The 21,474-nt window shown below is 37.7% G+C and overlaps 1 protein-coding gene across 10 annotated transcripts in view; it reads left to right on the forward strand.

The window, feature by feature from the left end:
* Positions 1-21,474, forward strand: part of PPHLN1 (periphilin 1) — a 175,103-nt gene that overhangs the window by 38,829 nt on the left and 114,800 nt on the right. For all 10 annotated transcript variants that reach the window (XM_027542616.1, XM_027542606.1, XM_027542609.1 and 7 more), the window contains one exon: positions 1,773-1,834. In XM_027542616.1, the coding sequence (XP_027398417.1) occupies positions 1,773-1,834 (62 nt within the window). The remainder of the gene's footprint in view (positions 1-1,772; positions 1,835-21,474) is intronic.

The following is a 21,474-nucleotide window of genomic DNA, read 5'->3' on the forward strand; positions in this document are numbered from 1 at the left end:
GCATGTTTACATCATTCTTCTGCTGAACCATTTTCCTATATTTTCTGCTTTTTCCCCTTTCCTACCATGCAATATCGTAATTAATGAGATATTCAGTCATTGCTTAAATAAAATTTGATGAAAGCTTTCTTACGTCTCAATAGAATTCATTTTTATTTTGTTCACTTTTAAATGTCATGCTTTTCCTTTAGGAGAAAGGGTTCAATATTGAAAAGTAAACATTATGCATTATCTTTATTTTAGAAATACTGAATTTTGCCACCAGAGTCATTCTTTCAGGTAGTCTGAAGGAGAAACAGTTCAGCCTTTGGTTAAACAGTTGTTACCTCATGAAAACCCTGTGGCTGCTTAGTGTAGACAGGGAATTTTGGATTCAGTGGACTGAACTGTATTTGAAACGTAATAGTGCCTTGATAGTATTTTTTACTCTTATTGTTATAAATTGAATTGTTCATTCTTTACACATTTTCTCATGTAATATTCTTCAAACAAATAAACCCACTTGAGATCCTTAGGATTCTCATGATACTAATTCTTACCTTCAGTTAATATAAAGCAAACTACTTACTAGATCCAGTGTGATATTATAGCTGTTGACTTTTTTCTTCAGTTTAATGTTGGGAAGAAAAATGATGAATGCATTTTATTTCTGTAAGTATGGTATGTGATGCTAAAGAGGAAAATGAAGATAATATTTTTATTTTAGCTGAATCATTGTTTCTGATTGTAGGTAATGCACATGTTACAGTTGTCCATTGATATCAGGGGATTGGTTCCAGGACCCCCAGTATACCAAATCCCAAGGATGCTCAAATCTCTTACATAAAAAGGCATAGTGTTTACATATAACCTATGTACATCTTCCATGTATTTTAAATCATCTCTAGATTATTTGTGATACTTAATACAGCATGGTGCTATGTAAGTAGTTGCTAGCATGAGGCAAATTCAAGCTTTGCTTTTTGAAATTTGCTGAATTCCACCCTTTCCCATATTTTTAAATGTGATTGGTTGAATCTGCTAATGTGGAACCTGTGGATATGGAGGACTGATTGTCCCTTCTTGTATGTGTAATGTTAAGTCATGGAGTGTGGATTACTATGTGGTTCCTTCATATGTACCTCTTCCAACTTGTCTGTTTCAGAGGACAAAGTGTGTTACTTTTTAAAATTTTAAGCTTACCTTAATTTTAGACAAGATTTTAAACATCTTGGTCTAATATGGTTTATCTAATATAGTGTTGATCTCTTATTATATTGTTTCCAGTTATAGTTTTTAATGGGAGGTAGGATGAGAAAAGGAAACCAATAAGAAAACTGGGAAAGTGACGGTTTCCTCATTAGGCTTCAAGATGAAAATTGCTGAGCAAACTTCACAGAGAAAGAAAATAAAATGAAAGATTGAGAAATATGTGTTTGAATTTAAATTGAACTTTTGTTCTTGAACAGACTTTCTCTATTGTGAATGATGGCATGTGTTTTTGACAATAAAGTTGTTTGGGCCCACCAAAGAAATACTTTTAAGTATTTTAATAGAGATAAATAAGTACCACAGGTTCTGAGTCTACCAAATTAGTGGTTTGAAATGGATGACTTGTATCTTGTTTTCTTTCTCATGCCTTTGAAGCACAGAGAAACTTAGAAAAGTATTTTTTCCCTCATATTATTTTGGTTTTGAGACTAGTTTCCAGTAATGTTGTTAGATACAAATAGATACTCTATTTGACCAAAATAATGTAAATGAATATTTTAAGTAACATTTTTCTGTTACAGGATGAATCTGGCTATAGGTGGACGAGAGATGATCATTCTGCAAGCCGACAGCCTGAATACAGGTAAAAAGATAAAAATAATAATATAATTACTTTGATGTTTGCCTCATTGAAATGTCTCCTATTGAAATCTCACCTTAAGGCACATAGATGAAATATTAAATAGGGTTTAAAATTTCAGAAGCAGCTAGTATTATAATCTTTTTGTGACTGTGTAATATACTATTAATGGCACTAGTAAGCTAGCATTCTTATCTCTTGGCATTTCATAATAGATAATAAAAATATTTAAACTATTGTTTATTCTTTTCTGTTTATTAAATTGTTCTTAATGAGTCATGTGGATTATAAGGTATCTATTTACTTAATTAGAAAGTAAGGCATTTTTTTCCCAGAAGTATCCTTCTTGAAAATATTTGAGTCATTACAAATTATCTTCTATTATAAAGCATCTCTTAGTTGCTTTATTTTGATCAATTAAGTTCTGTTGGGAAAACATATTTTGGAAGGACCTCGATCATTGTTAGCTTTGGTTACTTATATAGAGACATTTGATAGAATAGTTAGAAAAAAAGAACAGATAGATTTAACTGGGTTGATAGTTGCTTTCTTGTATAACTTGACTTTGATAGTGTTGGAGGTTGTAAAGGATCCTTTTAAAGATCTCTTATAGCCTGTTGGAGAAGAATCACAAACTCACGGAGAATGGCAAGGAGTAACTGCCACAACGTCATAGGTGCTAGAAGTAGACAGCTGGATTCAGTGGGCGGTTGTTACAGCCCAGTAGTCAGAAGAAGCATCAGCATGGCAGTGTTGGGTCCCTGTCCCCAAGTCCCACAGGGTGATGTGATGGGCAGATTGGTGGCTCTGCACACAGTGGGATGCACTGTAACTGAGAAACCCAGAGTTAAGCTAGATAGCTTTTGTTGCAGTCAGGAAGCAAGCCAGTCCTTTCCTGGGGAGTAAGCAGTCACATGGGAGTTAAACTGCGGTCAGCTTGACCTGTTGAACTATCTGTTGACCAGTTACAAAAACTCTTCTGTAGCAGTGGATGGTTAGGCCTTTCAGTTTCATACCTATGGCGGGGTTCAGAGTTCATGGCAGACTGCTTCTCTCAAAAGAAGCAACAGAGATAACAGATGTTGAAAAATACTTTGATAAAATTTAACACTTAGTATACAACTTCAGCCAGGAAGAGAAAATTCTGTGTATTTAATAAACAGGCATTTGCTATACTGACTGGTAAAGTTAGAGGCATTCGCCTTAAAACCAGAGCAGAGCAATAATGCCTGTTCTCACTGCGTCTATTCATCATGATAATAATGGTTTCAGCCCCACTCTAACTGAGACAAGGAAAATGAAGGTTAAGGGTTACAATGAAAGAAACAGAATTTATTTACAGATTATATAATTACCCATGCAGAAGATCCAAGTCTATAAACGATTAGAATTATTGGGAAATTAGCAAAGTTCAGTATAATAAAGTCAAGTATGAACAGAATAAATTAGACAACGTAATTTAAAAACACTATAGCATAAAAACTATCAAGGAGTAATAAAAATGAAATTTAATGAAAGTGTGTGAGACCTAGTTGGATGAAATTACAAGTCATTTCTAAAGAACATTTTTAAGGTCCTCAATTAAAAAAGGAGCAATGCAACATCATTGGATGGGAAGAGACAGACATCACAAATGTATCAGTTCTCTTCAAATTCATGTGTGAATATATAGTTCCAGTCTAAATTCCAGTTTTTTGTTTGTTTGCTGCATCAGTTCAGTTCAGTCACTCAGTTGTGTCCGACTCTTTGCGACCCCATGAATTGCAGCACGCCAGGCCTCCCTGTCCATCACCAACTCCCGGAGTTCACACAAACCCACGTCCATCGAGTCGGTGATGCCATCCAGCCATCTCATCCTCTGTCTTCCCCTTTTCCTCCTGTCCCCAATCCCTCCCAGCATCAGAGTCTTTTCCAATGAGTCAACTCTTTGCATGAGATGGCCAAAGTACTGGAGTTTCAGCTTTCGCATCATTCCTTCCAAAGAACACCCAGGACTGATCTCCTTCAGAATGGACTGGTTGGATCTCCTTGCAGTCCAAGGGACTCTCAAGAATCTTCTCTAACACCACAGTTCAAAAGCATCAATTCTTTGGCGCTCAGCTTTCTTCACAGTTCAACTCTCACATCCATACATAGCCTTGACTAGACGGACCTTTGTTGGCAAAGTAATGTCTGTGCTTTTGAATATGCTATCTGGGTTGGTCATAACTTTCCTTCCAAGGAGTAAGCGTCTTTTAATTTCATGGCTGCAGTCACCATCTGCAGTGATTTTGGAGCCCCCCAAAATAAAGTCTGACACTGTTTCCACTGTTTCTCCATCTATTTCCCATGCAGTGATGGGACCAGATGCCATGATCTTAGTTTTCTGAATGTTGAGTTTTAAGCCAACTTTTTCACTCAACTCTTTCACTTTCATCAAGAGGCTTTTGAATTCCTCTTCACTTTCTGCCATAAGGGTGGTGTCATCTGCATATCTGAGGTTATTGATATTTCTCCGGGCAATCTTGATTCCAGCTTGTGCTTCTTCCAGTCCAGCATTTCTCATGATGTACTCTGCATAGAAGTTAAATAAGCAGGGTGACAATATACAGCCTTGACGTACTTCTTTTCCTATTTGGAACCAGTCTGTTGTTCCATGTCCAGTTCTCCCTGTTGCTTCCTGATCTGCATATAGGTTTCTCAAGAGGCAGGTCAGGTGGTCTGGTATTCCCATCTCTTTTAGAATTTTCCACAGTTTATTGTGATTCACAAAGTCAAAGGCTTTGGCATAGTCAATAAAGCAGAAATAGATGTTTTTCTGGAACTCTCTTGCTTTTTCGATGATCCAGTGGATGTTGGCAATTTGATCTCTGGTTCCTCTGCCATTTCTACATCCAGCTTGAACATCTGGAAGTTCACAGTTCACATATTGCTGAAGCCTGGCTTGGAGAATTTTGAGCATTACTTTACTAGCGTGTGAGATGAGTGCAATTAGGAGTTGGTAAATGATTCTAAAATTAACAGGAAGAGGCCAAATAACAAAAATAGTATTGAAAAGATGTGAACACTCAATAGATCATGTATCAGAACAAAGTTGTAGTAATGTGAACAGTGAAACAGTAGGGAGTCTGGAAGCAAACCTAGATATGTCTAGGAGTTTAGGGTATAGCAATAGTAGTATTACAAATCAAATGCAGAAAGAATGAACTTTTAAATAAATAGTACTGGGAAACTTACTCTCCATTCAGGAGAGAAAAACATAAAATTGGAACCCTGGCATGTGAACATAAATAATCTGATATAATAAAGACCTAAATATAAAAATCAAAATTTAAAAAAACATACAAGTTTTGATTAGGCTAACTAATGGTTTATAATGGTTTATTTCTCCCCAAAGAACCAGCTCTTGGATTATTGTACTGTGTACTATGGTACTATGCTTAGTCTCTCAGTCATGTCCTACTCTTTGTGACCACATGGACTGTAGACCACCAGGCTCCTCTGACCATGGGATTTCCCAGGCAAGAATACTGGAGTGGGTTGCCGTTTCCATCTCTAGGAGATCTTCCCAATCCAGGAATCTAACCTGCATCTCCTGCATGGCAGGCATATTTTTTACCGCCTGAGCTATTTCTGTCTTTATTCTTTCTTTTCTTTTTTAGCATTTTCCCCCCTGTACCTGTGGATAATTTTACATAAATGAAACAAAATTATATATGTTACTCCTCAATCTTTGTAGCAGTGTTAGTAGCTTGGTATATGTTCTGTTAGGTTGGTGCAAATATAATTGTGGTTTTGGACTGTGAATTTTAAGTCATTATATCTAGGCTCAAACACATCTTTATTAAGGAAAATAGAAACCATTATAATCAACATGTTATTGTCAATGAGAAATAAGTTTATTTATTCCTGTAGCATAAAAATCCATACTTTGGGATTCAGCAGACTCTTGGAAAGCATTTTCTGCCTCCTGATGGTTATGGAAGTGTTTTCCCTGCAAAAAATTGTGGAGATGCTTAAAGACGTGGTACTTGGTTGGTGAGAGATCAGGTGAATATGGCAGATGAGGCAAACAAAATCTCATAGCCCAATTTGTTCAACTTTTGAAGTGTTGGTTGTGCAACGTGCGATCAGGTGGCGTGGAGAAGAGTAGGGCTCTTACTGTTGACCAGAGCTGGATGCAGGCATTGCTGTTTTCTATGCATCTCATTGATTTGCTGAGCATACTTCTCAGATATAATGGTTTCACCAGGATTCAGAAAGCTTTGGCAGATCAGATGGGCATCAGACCACCAGACAGTGATGATGACCTTTTTTGGTGCAAGTTTGGTTTTTGGAAGTGCTTTGGAGCTTCTTCTTGGTCCAGTCACTGAGCTGGTCATCACTGGTTGTCATATACAATCTACTTTTTGTCGTACGTCCCAATCCAAAAACGGTTTGTTGTTATTGTGTAGAATAAGAGAAGATGACACTTCAAAATGCTTTTTTTAAAATTTTTGGTGAGCTCACAAGGTACCCACGTACCTAGCTTTTTCACTTTTCCAACTTGCTTCGATGACCATATGCTTACAATGCCAAATGACCATAGAATGGTTGACACTGAGTTCTTGGACAACATCTTGTGTAGTTTTAGAGGATCAGCTTTGATGTTCCTCTTAGTTGGTCATTGTCAACTTGTGATGGCCAGCCACTGGACTCATTATCTTCAAGGCTCTCCTCTCATTTGCAAAATTTCTTAAATCATCCTGGCCAGATGCATTGTTGATGTTGTGAGTCGTCTCTGCTTTCTGACTAGTTCTGAACTCGACTAAGAAAATTGCTCAAATTTTCTTTTTGTGTAGTATCATTTCCGTAGTTAAAATAAACAGCAAGTAATAAAGTCATTAGTAAAAAAACATAAAGTAAGAAATGCATGTTAAAATCATTTATAGCATAACCACATTTATTTGAGTGTATTCTAATATCAAATGGCAAACTTCAACAACACAAAACCACAGTTACTTTTGCACCAACCTAATATTTTGTCTGTATTCACAGACACTTGGGGTATTTGATTTTTGTTAATGAGGTCAGCTTCCCTGGTGACTCAGATGGTAAAGAATCTGCCTGCAATGCAGGAGAACCGTGCAATGCACGAGACCCGTGTTCCATCTCTGGGTCGGAAAGATCTCCTGGAGTAGGAAATGCCAACCCACTCCAGTATTCTTGCTTGGGAAATCCCATGGACAGAGGAGCCTGGTGGGCCCCAGTCTCTGGGGTTGCAAAGAGTCAGACACAACTGAGCAATTAACACTTAAACACACTTCTTTCTAAGTTGATTTTCTCTAGAGGCTTGTGCAGATCCCTCCAAGTTATTTGGTTTAACATTTTTTGAATTTCCAAGTAATATTCCATTATGTGGATAAACCAGATATTTCAGTTGTTTACCTGTTGATGAATATTCATGCAGTTTCCAGTACAAAACAATATTGCAATAAATCTGAGTACATAATATCTTTAAGAAACAGTACTTTGGTACCCATGGAATAGATTGCCAAAAGTGGAGTTTCTGGGTCAAAGGGCATGTATATTTTAAATTTTAATAGGTGTTTTCAGTTTGCCTTCTAATAACCTAAAACAAATACGCTTCATTTAAAAAATCTAAAATTTTAACTTGGACATTTAATTGTTTTTCTTATCTATTAACAAGTATAGTTTTAAAATTTCCTTTAAGCACTATTGTAACTAATAGTAATTTAATACTGATTCTGATGTAGTAATCCTAGTTATTTGTGATCAGAGAATGTTGCCTGTACTCTTATTCTGTTGTTTGAAATTCATTGATTCAGTAGTGGGTTTTTTTTTTTTAATTTCTCTATTTTTAAACTTTTTAAAATTAAAAAACATTTTTAGCCATGTCACACAGCATGTGGGACTTTTAGTTTCCTGACCAGGGATCAGACCCATGCTCCTTACAGTGGAAGGATGGAGTCTTAACCACTGAACCACCAGAGTGGTTCCTGTTGATCATTAGTTGATCAGTTTTCTTATCTATACCATGGACATTAAACAAGTGTATTGTTTTCAGATTTTTTCTGGGTATATGCATGTACCTCATACAAGCACTATTTACAATAGCCAAGACATGGAAGCAACCCCTTGCCCATCAGTAGACAATGAATTAAGAAGATGTGGTGTATACACACACACACACACAATATTACTCAGCTGTAACAAAGAATGAAATACTGCCATTTGCAGCAATGTGGATGGATCGAGAAAATATTATGCTAAGTGAAATAAGGGATAAGTGACAAATACTATGTCACTTATATGTGGAATGTAACAAATAATAGAAGTGGCTGTGTATGTAATACAGAAACAGATTCACAGATATGCAAAACAAACTGGTTACCAAAAAGGAGACGGAAGGTTAGAGGGATAGGTTAGGGGTATGGGATTCACAGATACAAACTACTGTGTACAAAATAGATAAGCAACAACTGTATACTGTATAGTACAGGAAATTACACCTGTTATCTTAAAGTAACCTGTAATGAAATATAAACTGAAAAAATTCTGAATCATTATGTTGTATACATGAAACTAGCATAATATTGTAAATCAACTATACTTCAATTAAAAAAAAGGATTACATGATTCAACACATGCAACACATATTTTACCATGCCGGTTACATAGTAATCATTTAAAAAATATTTTTAATGATTAAAAAATAATTTTAAAAGTTAACTATGGTGGGGAAAAAAGCAAGGTATATTCTCTTTTCAGAACAGAGAGTTAATTTTGTATGTTATATTCATTCATTTGTTAAGTATTTACTGTGTACTTTGTATATATCAGATACTCTTCTAGCCTCTGGAGATAATAAACTCCTTTCATGAAACCTACATTTTAGTATAGATTATAGATAGTAAACAGGTGTAAAACAAAGCAGTTTTTATGAAGAAAAATGAAGCAGCATAGTAAACTAGAAAATGCTTCTATTTCAACACCTTCACTTGACGTCTGGACATCTTCAGTAATATTTCACATTTTACACTATCACAGAAGTTACAGCTTTTAGTGGCTGGCGTCTTCCTGGTTATCTTTAAGTTGTTCCCTATCAGATGGACTCATTGAAGAGTTCCTACTAAAAGACTTTGTGAGTGGAAAGTAGCTATTGTTCTAGGGGGAAAAAAATCATTGCATCATAAACCATACAGGAGTAGTTGTATATTTTTGTAAGAAAACAATTCTGAGCAATTTGGAGAACCGTACTTGTCAGTATTTTTGTTTTTGTCTCCAGCAGTGCCCCAGTAATGCACTTTATAGCAAAAAGATCTAATTTGATCTCATAGGTCCTATTTTTGTAGACTTCTTTAATCTGGAACAGTTCCTCAGTCTTCCCTTGATTTTTATGGCTGTTTTTGGCAAAATGAATACAGGACAGACATTTTATAGAATATTTCTCAATTTAGGTTTGTCTGGTGTTCATGATTAGATCCAAGTTACGCATTTTATTTTTTTCTGCTGCAGTTTCTGAAGTGATCCTGTCTTTTTATTGTGTTTTGTTAGACTGCAAATGTTGATTTCCTTTTTTGGTGGTGTTGTCTTAGTAAGATTGGGGTCTGCAAAATTTCTTCACTGTGAATTCAGCTTTCTTCCTTAAAGTTAGTGTTTTGTGGGGAGATACTTTGAAACTATGTGATTATGCCATTCTACATCCCATTTCACTCCCTTCCTACTTTTAGTATCCATTGATGTTTCTTGCCTGAATTAATTAGTAATGAGATGCTTCTAAATGAGTGATTTCATAATTAGATGTTTCTTTCTATATTGTGTAGACATTATGTTTTGAGGAAGAGCTTTCTTTCTCTCTGCTACCCTCTTTAAATAAGAAACAAAACTTTGTTTATATTGGGTTGGCCAAAAAGTTCATTTGGGTTTTTCTGGAAGATCTTATGGAAAACCTGAAAAAACTTTTTGACCTACCCAGTATCAGCAGATTCCTGTTTTGTTCAGTGTGGTATAATCTGTTGGTATCATTATTTTGATGCCCGAATTTGGCCATCAAATCCCTTCAAAGTAGCTTCTGTGTGTTCTTTTAAAAAATATTTTGTGGTAAAATACACATGACATAAAATATGCCATTGTAACAGTTTTCAGGTATACAATTCATTGGCATTAATTATATTTAGAGTGTTGTGCAACCATCTCAACTATTTCCAAAACTTTTCATCATCCCAAACAGAACTGCGGTACCTGTTAAGCAATAGCTTGTTATTCTCCTTTACCCCTAGCACCTGGCAGCCAACATTCTAGTTTCTATTTTTAGGAATTTGCCTGTTCTAGATATTTTGTATAGTTGCATTCATACAATGTTTGTTCTTTTCTATCTGTCTTCTGTCACTTGACATAGTATTTTCAAGTTCTGTTGTATGTTGTAGCATATATCAGAACCACATCCCTTTTTATGGGTGAATAATATTCCCTTGTATGTGTATACCACATTTTGTTTCTCCATTTTTCTTCTGATGAACTTTTGGGTTGTTTCTACCTTTTGGCTGTTGTGAATAATGCTGCAGTGAACACTGACATATGAGTGTCTGTTTTGAGTTTCTGTTTTCAGTTCTTTTGGTTACATATGCAGGAGTGGAATTGCTGGGTCATATAGTAATGCTTTATTTAGCTTTTTGAGGAACCACCAAACTGTTTTCCGTATTAGCTGCACTGTTTTACATTCCTGCCAGCAATGTCCAAGAGTCCAAGTTTTTCCTGCATGCTCACCAGCAACTCATTATGTTTCTATCATTATCATCAGTCATCACCATTATTACTATTATTATTGCCATCCTGGTAAGTGTGAAGTGGTATCTCCTGGTTTTGATTTGCATTTCCCTAACGACTAGTAATGATGAACAACCAGTTTCATGTGTTTATTGGCCATGTGTGTATCTTCTTTGAAGAAATGTCTATTTAGTTTTATTTGTCCATTTAAAAGTTGAGCTGTTTGTCTTTTTGTTGTTGAGTTTTAGCAGTTCTTTGTGTATTCTGGATATTAAATCCTTTTCAGATGTACAGTTTGTAAGTATTTTCTCCCATTCCGTAAATAGTTTTTTCACTTTGTGGATCATGACCTTTTTTGATGTACAAAATGTTAAAATTTGATTAAATTTAATGTATCACCTTTTCCTTTTGTTGCTAATGCTTTTGGTGTTATATATGAATTCATTGCCAAATTAAGATCATCTGAGTTATTTTGACTTATCTACCTCATTTTTTGATTATTTCTTAACTTTCTGCTGAAAGATGTTCTAGGTCCTTCTTATACTTTCCCTGCCCCAGCCCTCAAATCAGCAGTTTCTCTAAGGAACACAAGTTCTCTTTAGTGGAGAGTGTTTGTTATAGATAAGACCTGGATACACACTTTTATACCCGTATTTATTTTTATACAGTATTTCCATATTTGACTTCATGGCAGTATCCCTTCATCTTTTCCTAATTTTACTCCCCTTCTATATCATTGAGAGAATCCTGGCTTTCAGTTGTTGGGAGAAACAGTCCTCCATGGGTCTCTTGCACTCCTACACATCTTACCAAGTTATGCCAAGAATGCAAGGCCCTGATCGCTGTTTATCTGTCTTATTTCTCAGAGCTGGGTTTGTGGTGAGCAGTCTTGAAGGATAAGGTAATGTCTTCCTCTGTGTTAAAGAGCAGGCTTGCTTTTTTTTTTTTTTTCTTTCCAGTTCTTTTACAAGCCTTGGGCTATTCTAGTTTCCGGCCCCCCCCCCCCCCCAATTTTTACTTATCTTTTTTTTTTTTTTAATTGGAGTATAATTGTTTTACACTGTGGTGTCAGTTTCCGCTGTTCCAACAAAGTGAATCAGCCATACATATACATATATGCTGCCTTTGTTTTGAATTTCCTTCCCATGTAGGTCACCAGCGAGTACAGAGTAGAGTTCCCTGTGCTATATAATAGATTATCTTTTTTATACATAGCAGTGTATATATGTCAATCCCAGTCTCCCAGTTCATAGGCTTGCTTATTGCTTGGTGTAAAAATAGTGGATTTCCCAGGTTTCCTCAGGTGTGAGCCAGACCCACCACATGTGCATGTGCATACACCTGGGCTCATATCAGATCATCCCTGTGGGACTTGGAACCTGGAGAAACTCACGCAAACATGCCAGTGCTTATGGTGTTTGCTATGCTGGCGAATTAAGTCTTTTGTGTCTTCCGCAGGCATCCTCGAGGTAGTAACAGCTCGTTAGCTTGTAAATAGGGTGAAATCTGATCTCAGACCTGAAACTAGCACCCTTGATATTTTGCCTACATTCCAGTACATAGTAAATCTTCTGACCCTGTCAGTCTTTCTTCTTACACAGCTCAGCACTTCCTTTTGCAGATTGCCATCATTCCTGGGCTTCCTTGCTTTCGCACCATCTTCCACAGGTCTGTTACTGGCAGTGGAACATCTGTTTTATATGTTTCATATTGTAACACATTATGTACTTTATAAATTCAGTGTATGTGTGTATATATATATTGTGTGTGTGTGTACATGTACATATATATATATAGTAGTTCTTATTCAAATATGTTTTATTAATGGGAGTGTGGAGTCACTGGAAACAGTCAACAGAGGAAAAGAGAATGTATCAAGTTTTCTGTCATCCTCATACAATACCCCCCATCCCCTGCCCATGCTCTGAAAATTACCACTTTCTTATTTAATAGAGCCACATACCTGATAATTTGTCTACATTTCAAGTATATCATTACCTACTACTCTTGGTTCTGTTTTTACCCAGTGATTATCTGTTTGTACAAAACACATTTGTTTGTGAAATTCAAAATATGTTAGGATTTATTTCACTTTGTATTTAAGGAACATGTTATACTTTATCAGGAGTTATTGATTTAGAGAGAATGAGTTTTTTTTTTTAAGTAATTTTTTTCCCCCGTAGAATAAACCTTAGAATAAAGTATTAAATAATACTGAAAAATACGGAACAAGAGTGTCACCAAGTGGCCAGTATACTTTATTTTTAAATACTGTTCCCCCCCCCCCCCATATTCACATATGGAAAATTTAGATTTAGTACTTTAGTATTTCATACTGCATACTGATGTTTTTAAAAAGAGTAAGTTTAACTTTTATTTTTATTATAGCTCTTTTATCTTCTTAGGTGATAATCTCTTTGACAGAGAAAAATACTATATAATATATTTTTTGGTTTTGTTCAGGGGTACAAATGTTTATTGAATGTTTGCTATGTGTAGGCCACTGTGCTCATATCACTTGCTTACAGTCTACTTAGTGAAATAGTTGGGCAAGTAGATAGTGTAGTATAATACATGCTCAAGTTTCATCGAATGCTAAACTCAAAGAAGCACTTATCCTATACTGAGATTTTATTAAAAGTTTCCTGTAGGAGCAGATTAATTTGAATAGAACCTGAAGGAAAGTTAATATAAGTTAATCAGAGAAAGAGTAATGGGGACCATATTCTTACAAAGCTGTGTAAAACCATGATGTGTACAGCTATTCACAGGTGATTATGTAAGAGCTAGCAAACTATGGATTAAACTATAACTAAGAAATCTGGGTTTTATTCTATTAACTCTGATAAATTGTTGAAAAAATTCATAGGAAGAGAGGGGCTATGGTAACTCAGATTGTGGTTGGTCTTCAGTGTAGGGGGTTACTTTTAAAAATGGCTCTAGAGATAGAACAAGAAGCCATGAGTATCTGAATTGGAAAAGGCGAATTGGGTTGGAGGAAAAGGGTTAAATTGGATAAATGCTGAAAAATCAGCAAAATGTGGTCGTTGGATATGATAAGAAAGAAGAGGGAAATGCCTGGATTTTTCATTTTGTTTACTGTGTGTATAAAAATGTCATTATCTGAGATTGGCAGTACAGAAGGAATGGTTTCAAGGGACAAACTGCATTCAAAATCGAGCTTGTCCAACGAGAAGGTATATTTAGACAAGAGCAATGGACTAAGGTCAGAACCCCTAAAACACTTTTATGGAAGTGATGGAAGATAAAGGTCTTTAAACAGCATTAAAGGTCACCGATGTCTCTTGCAATTGAGTGTTTCAGTGATAAAAAGTAAAATATCTCCTGGGTTTGGTGGTGTCAGGATGAATGACATGTGAAGGGGATAGATTCAACATGGGTGGATAACTTTAAAAGAAAAATAATTGAGATAAAAAGTAGGCAGTATTGTTACTTGGAGACTGGAACTGGCCAAATGGACATCACTTAAAACATTTTTAGCTGATCAGTAACGAGCATACTTACAGATTGAAGAGAAAAGAGAGGCTGAGGGTATAAGAAAGAAAAGGGCTAACTGATGAAGCACTTAAATGAGGACAAGGATGAAGACTATTGATAGAAGAGCTAACTTTTGATGGCTGGGAGGAGACAATCATATATCAAGAAAGAAAGGACAGAATTAGGGACAGGCAGATGAAGACACATTATGAGAGAGGAATCCGGACTGGTAGTTGAGGTACTCATTTCATGTCTGGAGATTGCTATATTTTTCATTCTGGGAGGTAACTCATTGAGAGTAAAAGATTTGGTACTAGGTTAAAGGACTTGGGCAGAATTATCAAGATACAGAATACTTGCTGACATGAATGAGAGATTGAGCTCACTAATGATAAGTAAAAATTTTATTAGTGCAGTTGAAGGCACAGCGGAAATCAGAGACTATGTACCTGTAGGGGATCAATCTGTAGGCTCTTATAATTTCTCTCTAGGATATGGCAGCTCTAAGTGTATTAATGAAGAAATCACAGATATTGGAATTAATGTAGGCTTTGTCTTGGCTTACATGTTGTATCAGAATTGACAGGAAGGAACGTTAGTAGTTTTCATAGTGTTTCAAATACTGTAATTTAGGCTGGAAGCACAATGAGAATGGTGTTCATGAGTTACTAGATACTATAGGAGACTTACAGGTATCTGTAAAGTGGAAGTGGAGTTATTGTAGGAGTGAGTGAGAAAACTGAAGGATAAGACATTGTTATAAGAAGGCTGTATTAGATTCTGATGAAGAGCACGTCTGGGTAATAAGTGGCAAGGTGTTGGATTTAGGGGAGTGGCTAAGTATTGTGGAGAGGTAAGAGGTACCTGGCCAGGAAATTGCTCCCAAACTGCACAGATGATCCCCTGAATTCTGAAAGTCACTCGTGATGTGGATAGGTTATGTTACAGTGCAGACTGTGTCACTGAGTGCAGGCTTTCGGAAATGTGGGAGCATTCCCAGAAGGTTGAAAATATAGGCAGTGTGGGGTTATGGTGGGTATGCATGAATTTAAATGAGAAGTTTGTCAGTCTCTTTCTCCCTCTTCTTGGAAGATGGAGGGTTTAGAACATAATCCTGTGCCCCATGTACCTCAGGACTTTGAGGTAAAGTCATCAGTGTGCACTTATTACTCAGCAGATTGAAGGGAGCTAGTATTTGTGTTCCACTGCCAAAGTTTCAGTTAAAGAAGTTGGAGGGATTGGTTTATGAAGAGGCTGATGTGAAAACATTTACAAGATTGACTCATTTCTTTATTTTGTTACATGAGTATATACAAATACAGCTATTAGACATAAAGGATACTTGTAATACTTACAGGTGAGTAGTTAACATATTTATCTGTAGTAATAAGGCCCATGTCTATTAATGGCAGTAACTCATGTGCTTACAGTGACCATGTGAGGGAATATAAACAAATGCTAAGGGTCAGATTGGAGCAGCTGCTACCTGGTAGCAGCTGATCCGTGCTGTTTAGCAATCTATTTACTTCTGACCTTGAAAGAACTCAGAAATCCAGATTTTTAAACAATGTTTAATTTCTTGATTTTTCAGTGTTCACAATTAATTAAAATGAAGATTTGTTGTCTTTAAAGTAGGACATTAACCTGGGACTCTGAAATGAAGAACATGTAATAGCAGCTGTCTCATAATGGTGTTTCTCAGTCCTGGCTGTACTCTGAATTAGGTGTAAAGCTTAAGAAAGAGTACTCTGTAATTCCTACTCACTCTTGGAGATATGATGTAATAATTGGTGGGTGGAACCTCAATATTAATATTTTTTAAAAGCTCATCAGATGTTCTAATGTGAAGCTAGACTTGAGAACTATTGATCTAATAGGTAGTACAGTGTGACAACAGCCCAGAAACCACAGGATCGTGTTAACAGTGTTAACTTCTTGGCACCTTCTCTCATTTGTGGTACCTTTATCTTGAATCTTTATTTTTTAAAATTTTCATTTATATGTTTTTGGCTGCAGTGGGTCTTTATTGTTGTGTGCGGGATTTCTTTAGTTGTGACGAGCAGGGGCTACCTTTCGTTGCAGTGCGCGGGCGTGGTTTTCTGACTGTGGTAGATTCTCTTGTTGTGGAAGCTTCCCTCGTGGCTCAGATGGTAAAGAATCTGCTTGCAATGCAAGAAACCCACGTTCAATCCATGTGTCAGGAAGATCCCCTGGAGGAGGGCATGGCAACCCACTCCAGTACTCTTGCTTGGAGAATTCCATGGACAGAGGAGCCGGGTAGGATACAGCCCATAGGGTTGCACAGAGTCTGACACGACTTAAGCCACTTAGCCCAGCATGGCACTCTTGTTGCAGAGCGCTGGCACAGTAAGTGTGGTGCTTAGTTGCTCTAAGGCATGTGGGGTCTTCCTGTACTAGGAATCGAACCCGTGTCCCCTGCATTGGCAAGTAAATTCTGAACTACTGGACCCCCAGGGAAGTGCCTTGAACCTTTGTTCTTGATGGTAGTTATTCCCTTTGCCCATATTTCTAAAACTTGTGTTGGTAAGAATTGCTTAGAAGCTCATTAAAAATGAAGTTTGCCAGGCTTTATCTCAAGAGATTCTGATTCAGTAAGTGGAACCTTGGAATTTGATTGTGATGCAGAGTTTGAGAAACTCTGGCTTGTATGTTTGCTATGCTAAGTCACTTCAGTCATGTCCGACTCTATGCGACCCCATAGACAGCAGCCCACCAGGCTCCCCCGTCCCTGGGATTCTCCAGGCAAGAACACTGGAGTGGGTTGCCATTTCCTTCTCCAATGCATAAAAGTGAAAGTGAAGTCACTCAGTTGTGTCCGACTCTTAGCGACCCCATGGATTGCAGCCTAACAGGCTCCTCCGTCCATGGGATTTTCCAAGCAAGAGTACTGGAGTGGGGTGCCATTGCCTTCTCCGATGTTTGCTACTGATGGTAAACAAATCTCTGGCTTTGGCTTCTCTTCTGAACTCTACATTTTTTACATCCAACTGCCTATTAGACACATTTTTCACATGGAAATACCAAACTTTTCATTGAAAACTTTTCATTTCATCATTCTTCAAAGACTTCTACCTCTTCTTCACATATCTTAGGCACACAGATGGACTACTTTTCCTAGCCTTCCTACTAGTTACGTGCGGCCTTGTGACTATCTCCAGTATAATGTGAGTAGGAGTTCTGTCTCTACACACATTCTTTCACACACATTTACCTTTTCCCGTGTTGCAGGGTGGGCCCTGGAAGGCAGTGGCATCAAGCATGTGACCTTGGAAGCCACGCGTTGAAATAGCAGTGTGGTCAGCCTGGGTTCTTGGAGCAGAATTTCTCACCTTGGAATGCCTGCCCTAGACTGTTTGATGGTGGTTAGATAGACTTTTATGTGTGTAATGAATCAACATTACATTTTTTGGTATTTTTGTTACATCAAGTTAGGCACGTTTTTTCCTTAGTAACATTAGGTATTGTTTTAGGTATTAGAGATCAAATTATGACTAAAACAAAAAAATCTATATTCTAACTGGGGGATCTCTGTCCATATCTCATGCTTCGAATACTTTTTAACTGTAAAGATATGGTTTTGTCTAGACTGGGTCTCTAAACATCTAATCTCAGCTCTGGTACAAGACAGTTACTTGATTTTGTTGTTGTTCACTCAGTCAGTCGTGTCTGACTCTCCGTGACCCCGTGGACTGTAGCAGACCAGGCTTCCCTGTGCTTTACTGTCTCCTGGTTGCTCAGACTCATGTCCATTGAGTCAGTGATGCTATCCAACCGCTTCATCCTCTCTTGTCCCCTTCTCCTCCTGCCCTCAGTCCTTCCCAGCATTAGGGTCTTTTCCAGTGAGTCAGCTCTTTGTATCAGGTGGCCAAAGTATTGGAGTTTCAGTATCAGTCCTTCCAATGAATATTCAGGGTTTATTTCCTTTAGAATTGACTGGTTTGCTCTCCTTGATGTCCAAGGGACTCTCAAAAGTCTTCTCTAGCACCACAGTTAGAAAACATCAATTCTTCGGTGCTCAGCCTTCTTCGTGGTCCAACTCTCACATCTGTACATAACTAGTGGTAAAACCATGGCTTTGACTATATGAACCTTTGTTGGCAAAGTGATGTCTCTGTTTTTTAATATGCTGTCTAGGTTAGTCATAGCTTTCCTTCCAAGGAGCAAGTGTCTTAATTTTATGGCTGCAGTCACCATCTGCAGTGATTTTGGAGCCCAAGAAAATAAAGTCTGTCACTGTTGCCATTTTTTCCCCCCGTCTATTTGCTGTGAAGTGATGGGACTGGATGCCATGATCTTAGCTTTTTGAATGTTGAGTTTTAAGCCAGCTTTTCACTCTCCTCTTTCACCTTCATCAAGAGACTCTTTAGTTCCTCTTCGCTTTCTGAGTAAAAAGTAATATGCTCAAGTTACAGTACCCCCTCGTTCTCTTGTTCCACGTTTAAAAACAGATATTTGAGGTCTGCACACTTAACTTTTCTTAACTTTGCTTAGTTACCCAGATGCTTTCTCAAAATGATTCCTGAATTTTTAATTCCTTTTTGAAGATCCTGCTCACTAGAAGTAGCCAGTATTTTGTGTGAAATATTTGAGTGTTGAATGTGGGAAGGAAAGGTGAGGTCCTGAATAAGAGATAACTTGCTTTCTTTCTCCCTCTTCTCCCCTCCCCTTGTATCTTTGCCTCTTGATTTGCCTGATTTTTGCTCTTAACCGGTAAACATACATCTGCTGAAACTGAGAGGTTGATCACAATTTGTTTGGTTTGGTGTGAGGGGTTGGAATTATGTTAACAGATGAGAATCCTGAACTTTATAAACCTGCTTTTGAAACCAGCATTCAAAGTAATAAATAGGGCAGATGGTTCCAGGTTCACATTTTGAGTAACAGTGTTATAGGGTGTCTGTTCTTCCCATCTTACATTCTCTAGGTGACTTTGCCTCCTGTACTTTTCCAGCATTGCGGCTGAAATGTTTGTGATGCAGCCAAAGATCTTTCCTAACTCTCAAGTTATATACTTTTTCGATAATAAAAAGCATCAGTTCCTTTAAATATATGATTTTGGGCAGGGGGAGACTTCATAGTAAGCATTCTAGCTATACTTGTATTTATTTCTTCAAGGGCTCTTTTTTATTGCACTCATTATATGTGTTGATATCATTTTTAATGTAACTAGAAACTTTATAAGGGCTTCCTTGATGGCTCAGACAGTAAAGAATCCATCTGCAATGCAGGAGACTCAGGTTTGATCTCTGGGTCAGAAAGATCCCCCGGAGAAGAGAATGGCTACCCACCCCAGTATTTTTGCCTGGAGAATTCCATGGACAGAGGAGCCTGGTGGACTACTGTTCATGGGGTCACAAAGAGTCGGGTGGGACTGAGCAACTAACATTTTCACTTTCACTAAAACTATAGTTTGAAAGCTTTTGATATAAGTTTTCTTTCTGCAGTAAATGGGAGTTTGTCTTAAGTACAAAGTTTTGCCCTGTGAATTATGAACTCTCAATTAAAACATGCTCAAGTTCCCAGTATCTTGTTGTGTTCAGCATGCTTCAGGCTCATTATTAAAGAATTGTTAAGAATTCTTTCTTAAAATCAGGATGATACTTGCATAAAAATGATTATATTGTACTGATATTGAGTAATTAAAAAAAATTTGTTTTGGCTATGCTTCTCAGCATGTGGGATCTTAGTTCCTTGAACAGAGATCAAACCTGTGCCCCTGCATTGGAAACATAGAGTCTTAACCACTGGACCACCAGGAAAGTCCACCCTATAGATGAATTTTATGAATGAGTACTGGAACTAACACATTTTGATAGAAAAAAAGTATAAATAGAACGGTGATATTTCTGTCAATCAGTCTGTTCTTTGCTTTTAATTTTTGGGGGTGAACTAATGACAATCTATAGAGATTTTGTTTTGCATTCTGTATCCTAAATGACAGTTGTATATGTGAATTTAATTCATACAGTGCTTCAGGAAATAGTTCTGTGTTTAAGAATGTCCATCTTAGATTTATTTTGCTTATGTGATTTTAAGTACTTAGATTTTCTTGTTAAAATGGGATTTTTATATCTGAAATAGTTTTTAAAAAATATTTATTATTTTTGACTACATTGGGTCTTCGTTGCTGTACATGGGTCTTCGTTGCTGTACATGGGTCTTCTCCAGTTGGTTGAGCAGAGGCTAATCTCTGCTTGTGGTGTGCTGTATAGTCCATGGGGTCGCAAAGAGTCAGACACCACTGACCAACTTTCACTTCACTACTTCACTCATAAGTGCAGTCAACAGCCAGGAAGAGCTCTGCTCCACACAGTGACTCAGGGACCCAGGGTCAAAGGACCTCTGTCATTTTCTGCATGTAGCATTTCCAAGGTTACCCTGGTCTCAACATCCAGCAGGCAGATGCTGGGATGGAGAAAACAGGGAGGCACTATGCACATGAGCTTCAGTAGTTGTAGCATGTGGACTCAGTGGTTGTGGCATCCTGCCTCCAGAACACGAGCTCAGCGGTTGCGGTGCATGGACCTAGCTACTCCACAGTATGTGGAATCCTCCCGGATCAGGGATGGAACCTGTGTTCCTCGCATTGGTGGGTGGACTCCCATCTACTGTTCCACCCTGAAAGTCCCATCTAAAATGATTTTAAGGAATTTTAATTAATATTCAAGAAAACAGAAATCTTATATTTCAGATAAGGATCATTCAGATCAGATCAGATCAGTCGCTCAGTCGTGTCCGACTTTCCGTGACCCCCATGAATCGCAGCACGCCAGGCCTCCCTGTCCATCACCAACTCCCGGAGTTCACTGAAACTCACGTCCAACAAGTCAGTGATGCCATCCAGCCATCTCATCCTCTGTCGTCCCCTTCTCCTCTTGCCCCCAATCCCTCCCAGCATCAGAGTCTTTTCCAGTGAGTCAACTCTTTGCATGAGGTGGCCAAAGTACTGGAGTTTCAGTTTGAGCATCATTCCTTCCAAAGAAATCCCAGGGCTGATCTCCTTCAGAATGGACTGGTTGGATCTCCTTGTAGTCCAAGGGACTCTCAAGAGTCTTCTCCAACACCACAGTTCAAAAGCATCAATTCTTCGGCGCTCAGCCTTCTTCACAGTCCAACTCTCACATCCATACATGACCACAGGAAAAACCATAGCCTTGACTAGACGAACCTTTGTTGGCAAAGTAATGTCTCTGCTTTTGAATATGCTATCTAGGTTGGTCATAACTTTCCTTCCAAGGAGTAAGTGTCTTTTAATTTCATGGCTGCAGTCACCATATGCAGTGATTTTGGAGCCCCCCAAAATAAAGTCTGACACTGTTTCCACTGTTTCCCCATCTATTTCCCATGAAGTGATGGGACTGGATGCCATGATCTTC

Source organism: Bos indicus x Bos taurus, chromosome 5, assembly GCF_003369695.1.
Source record: "Bos indicus x Bos taurus breed Angus x Brahman F1 hybrid chromosome 5, Bos_hybrid_MaternalHap_v2.0, whole genome shotgun sequence".
NCBI lineage: Eukaryota > Metazoa > Chordata > Mammalia > Artiodactyla > Bovidae > Bos > Bos indicus x Bos taurus.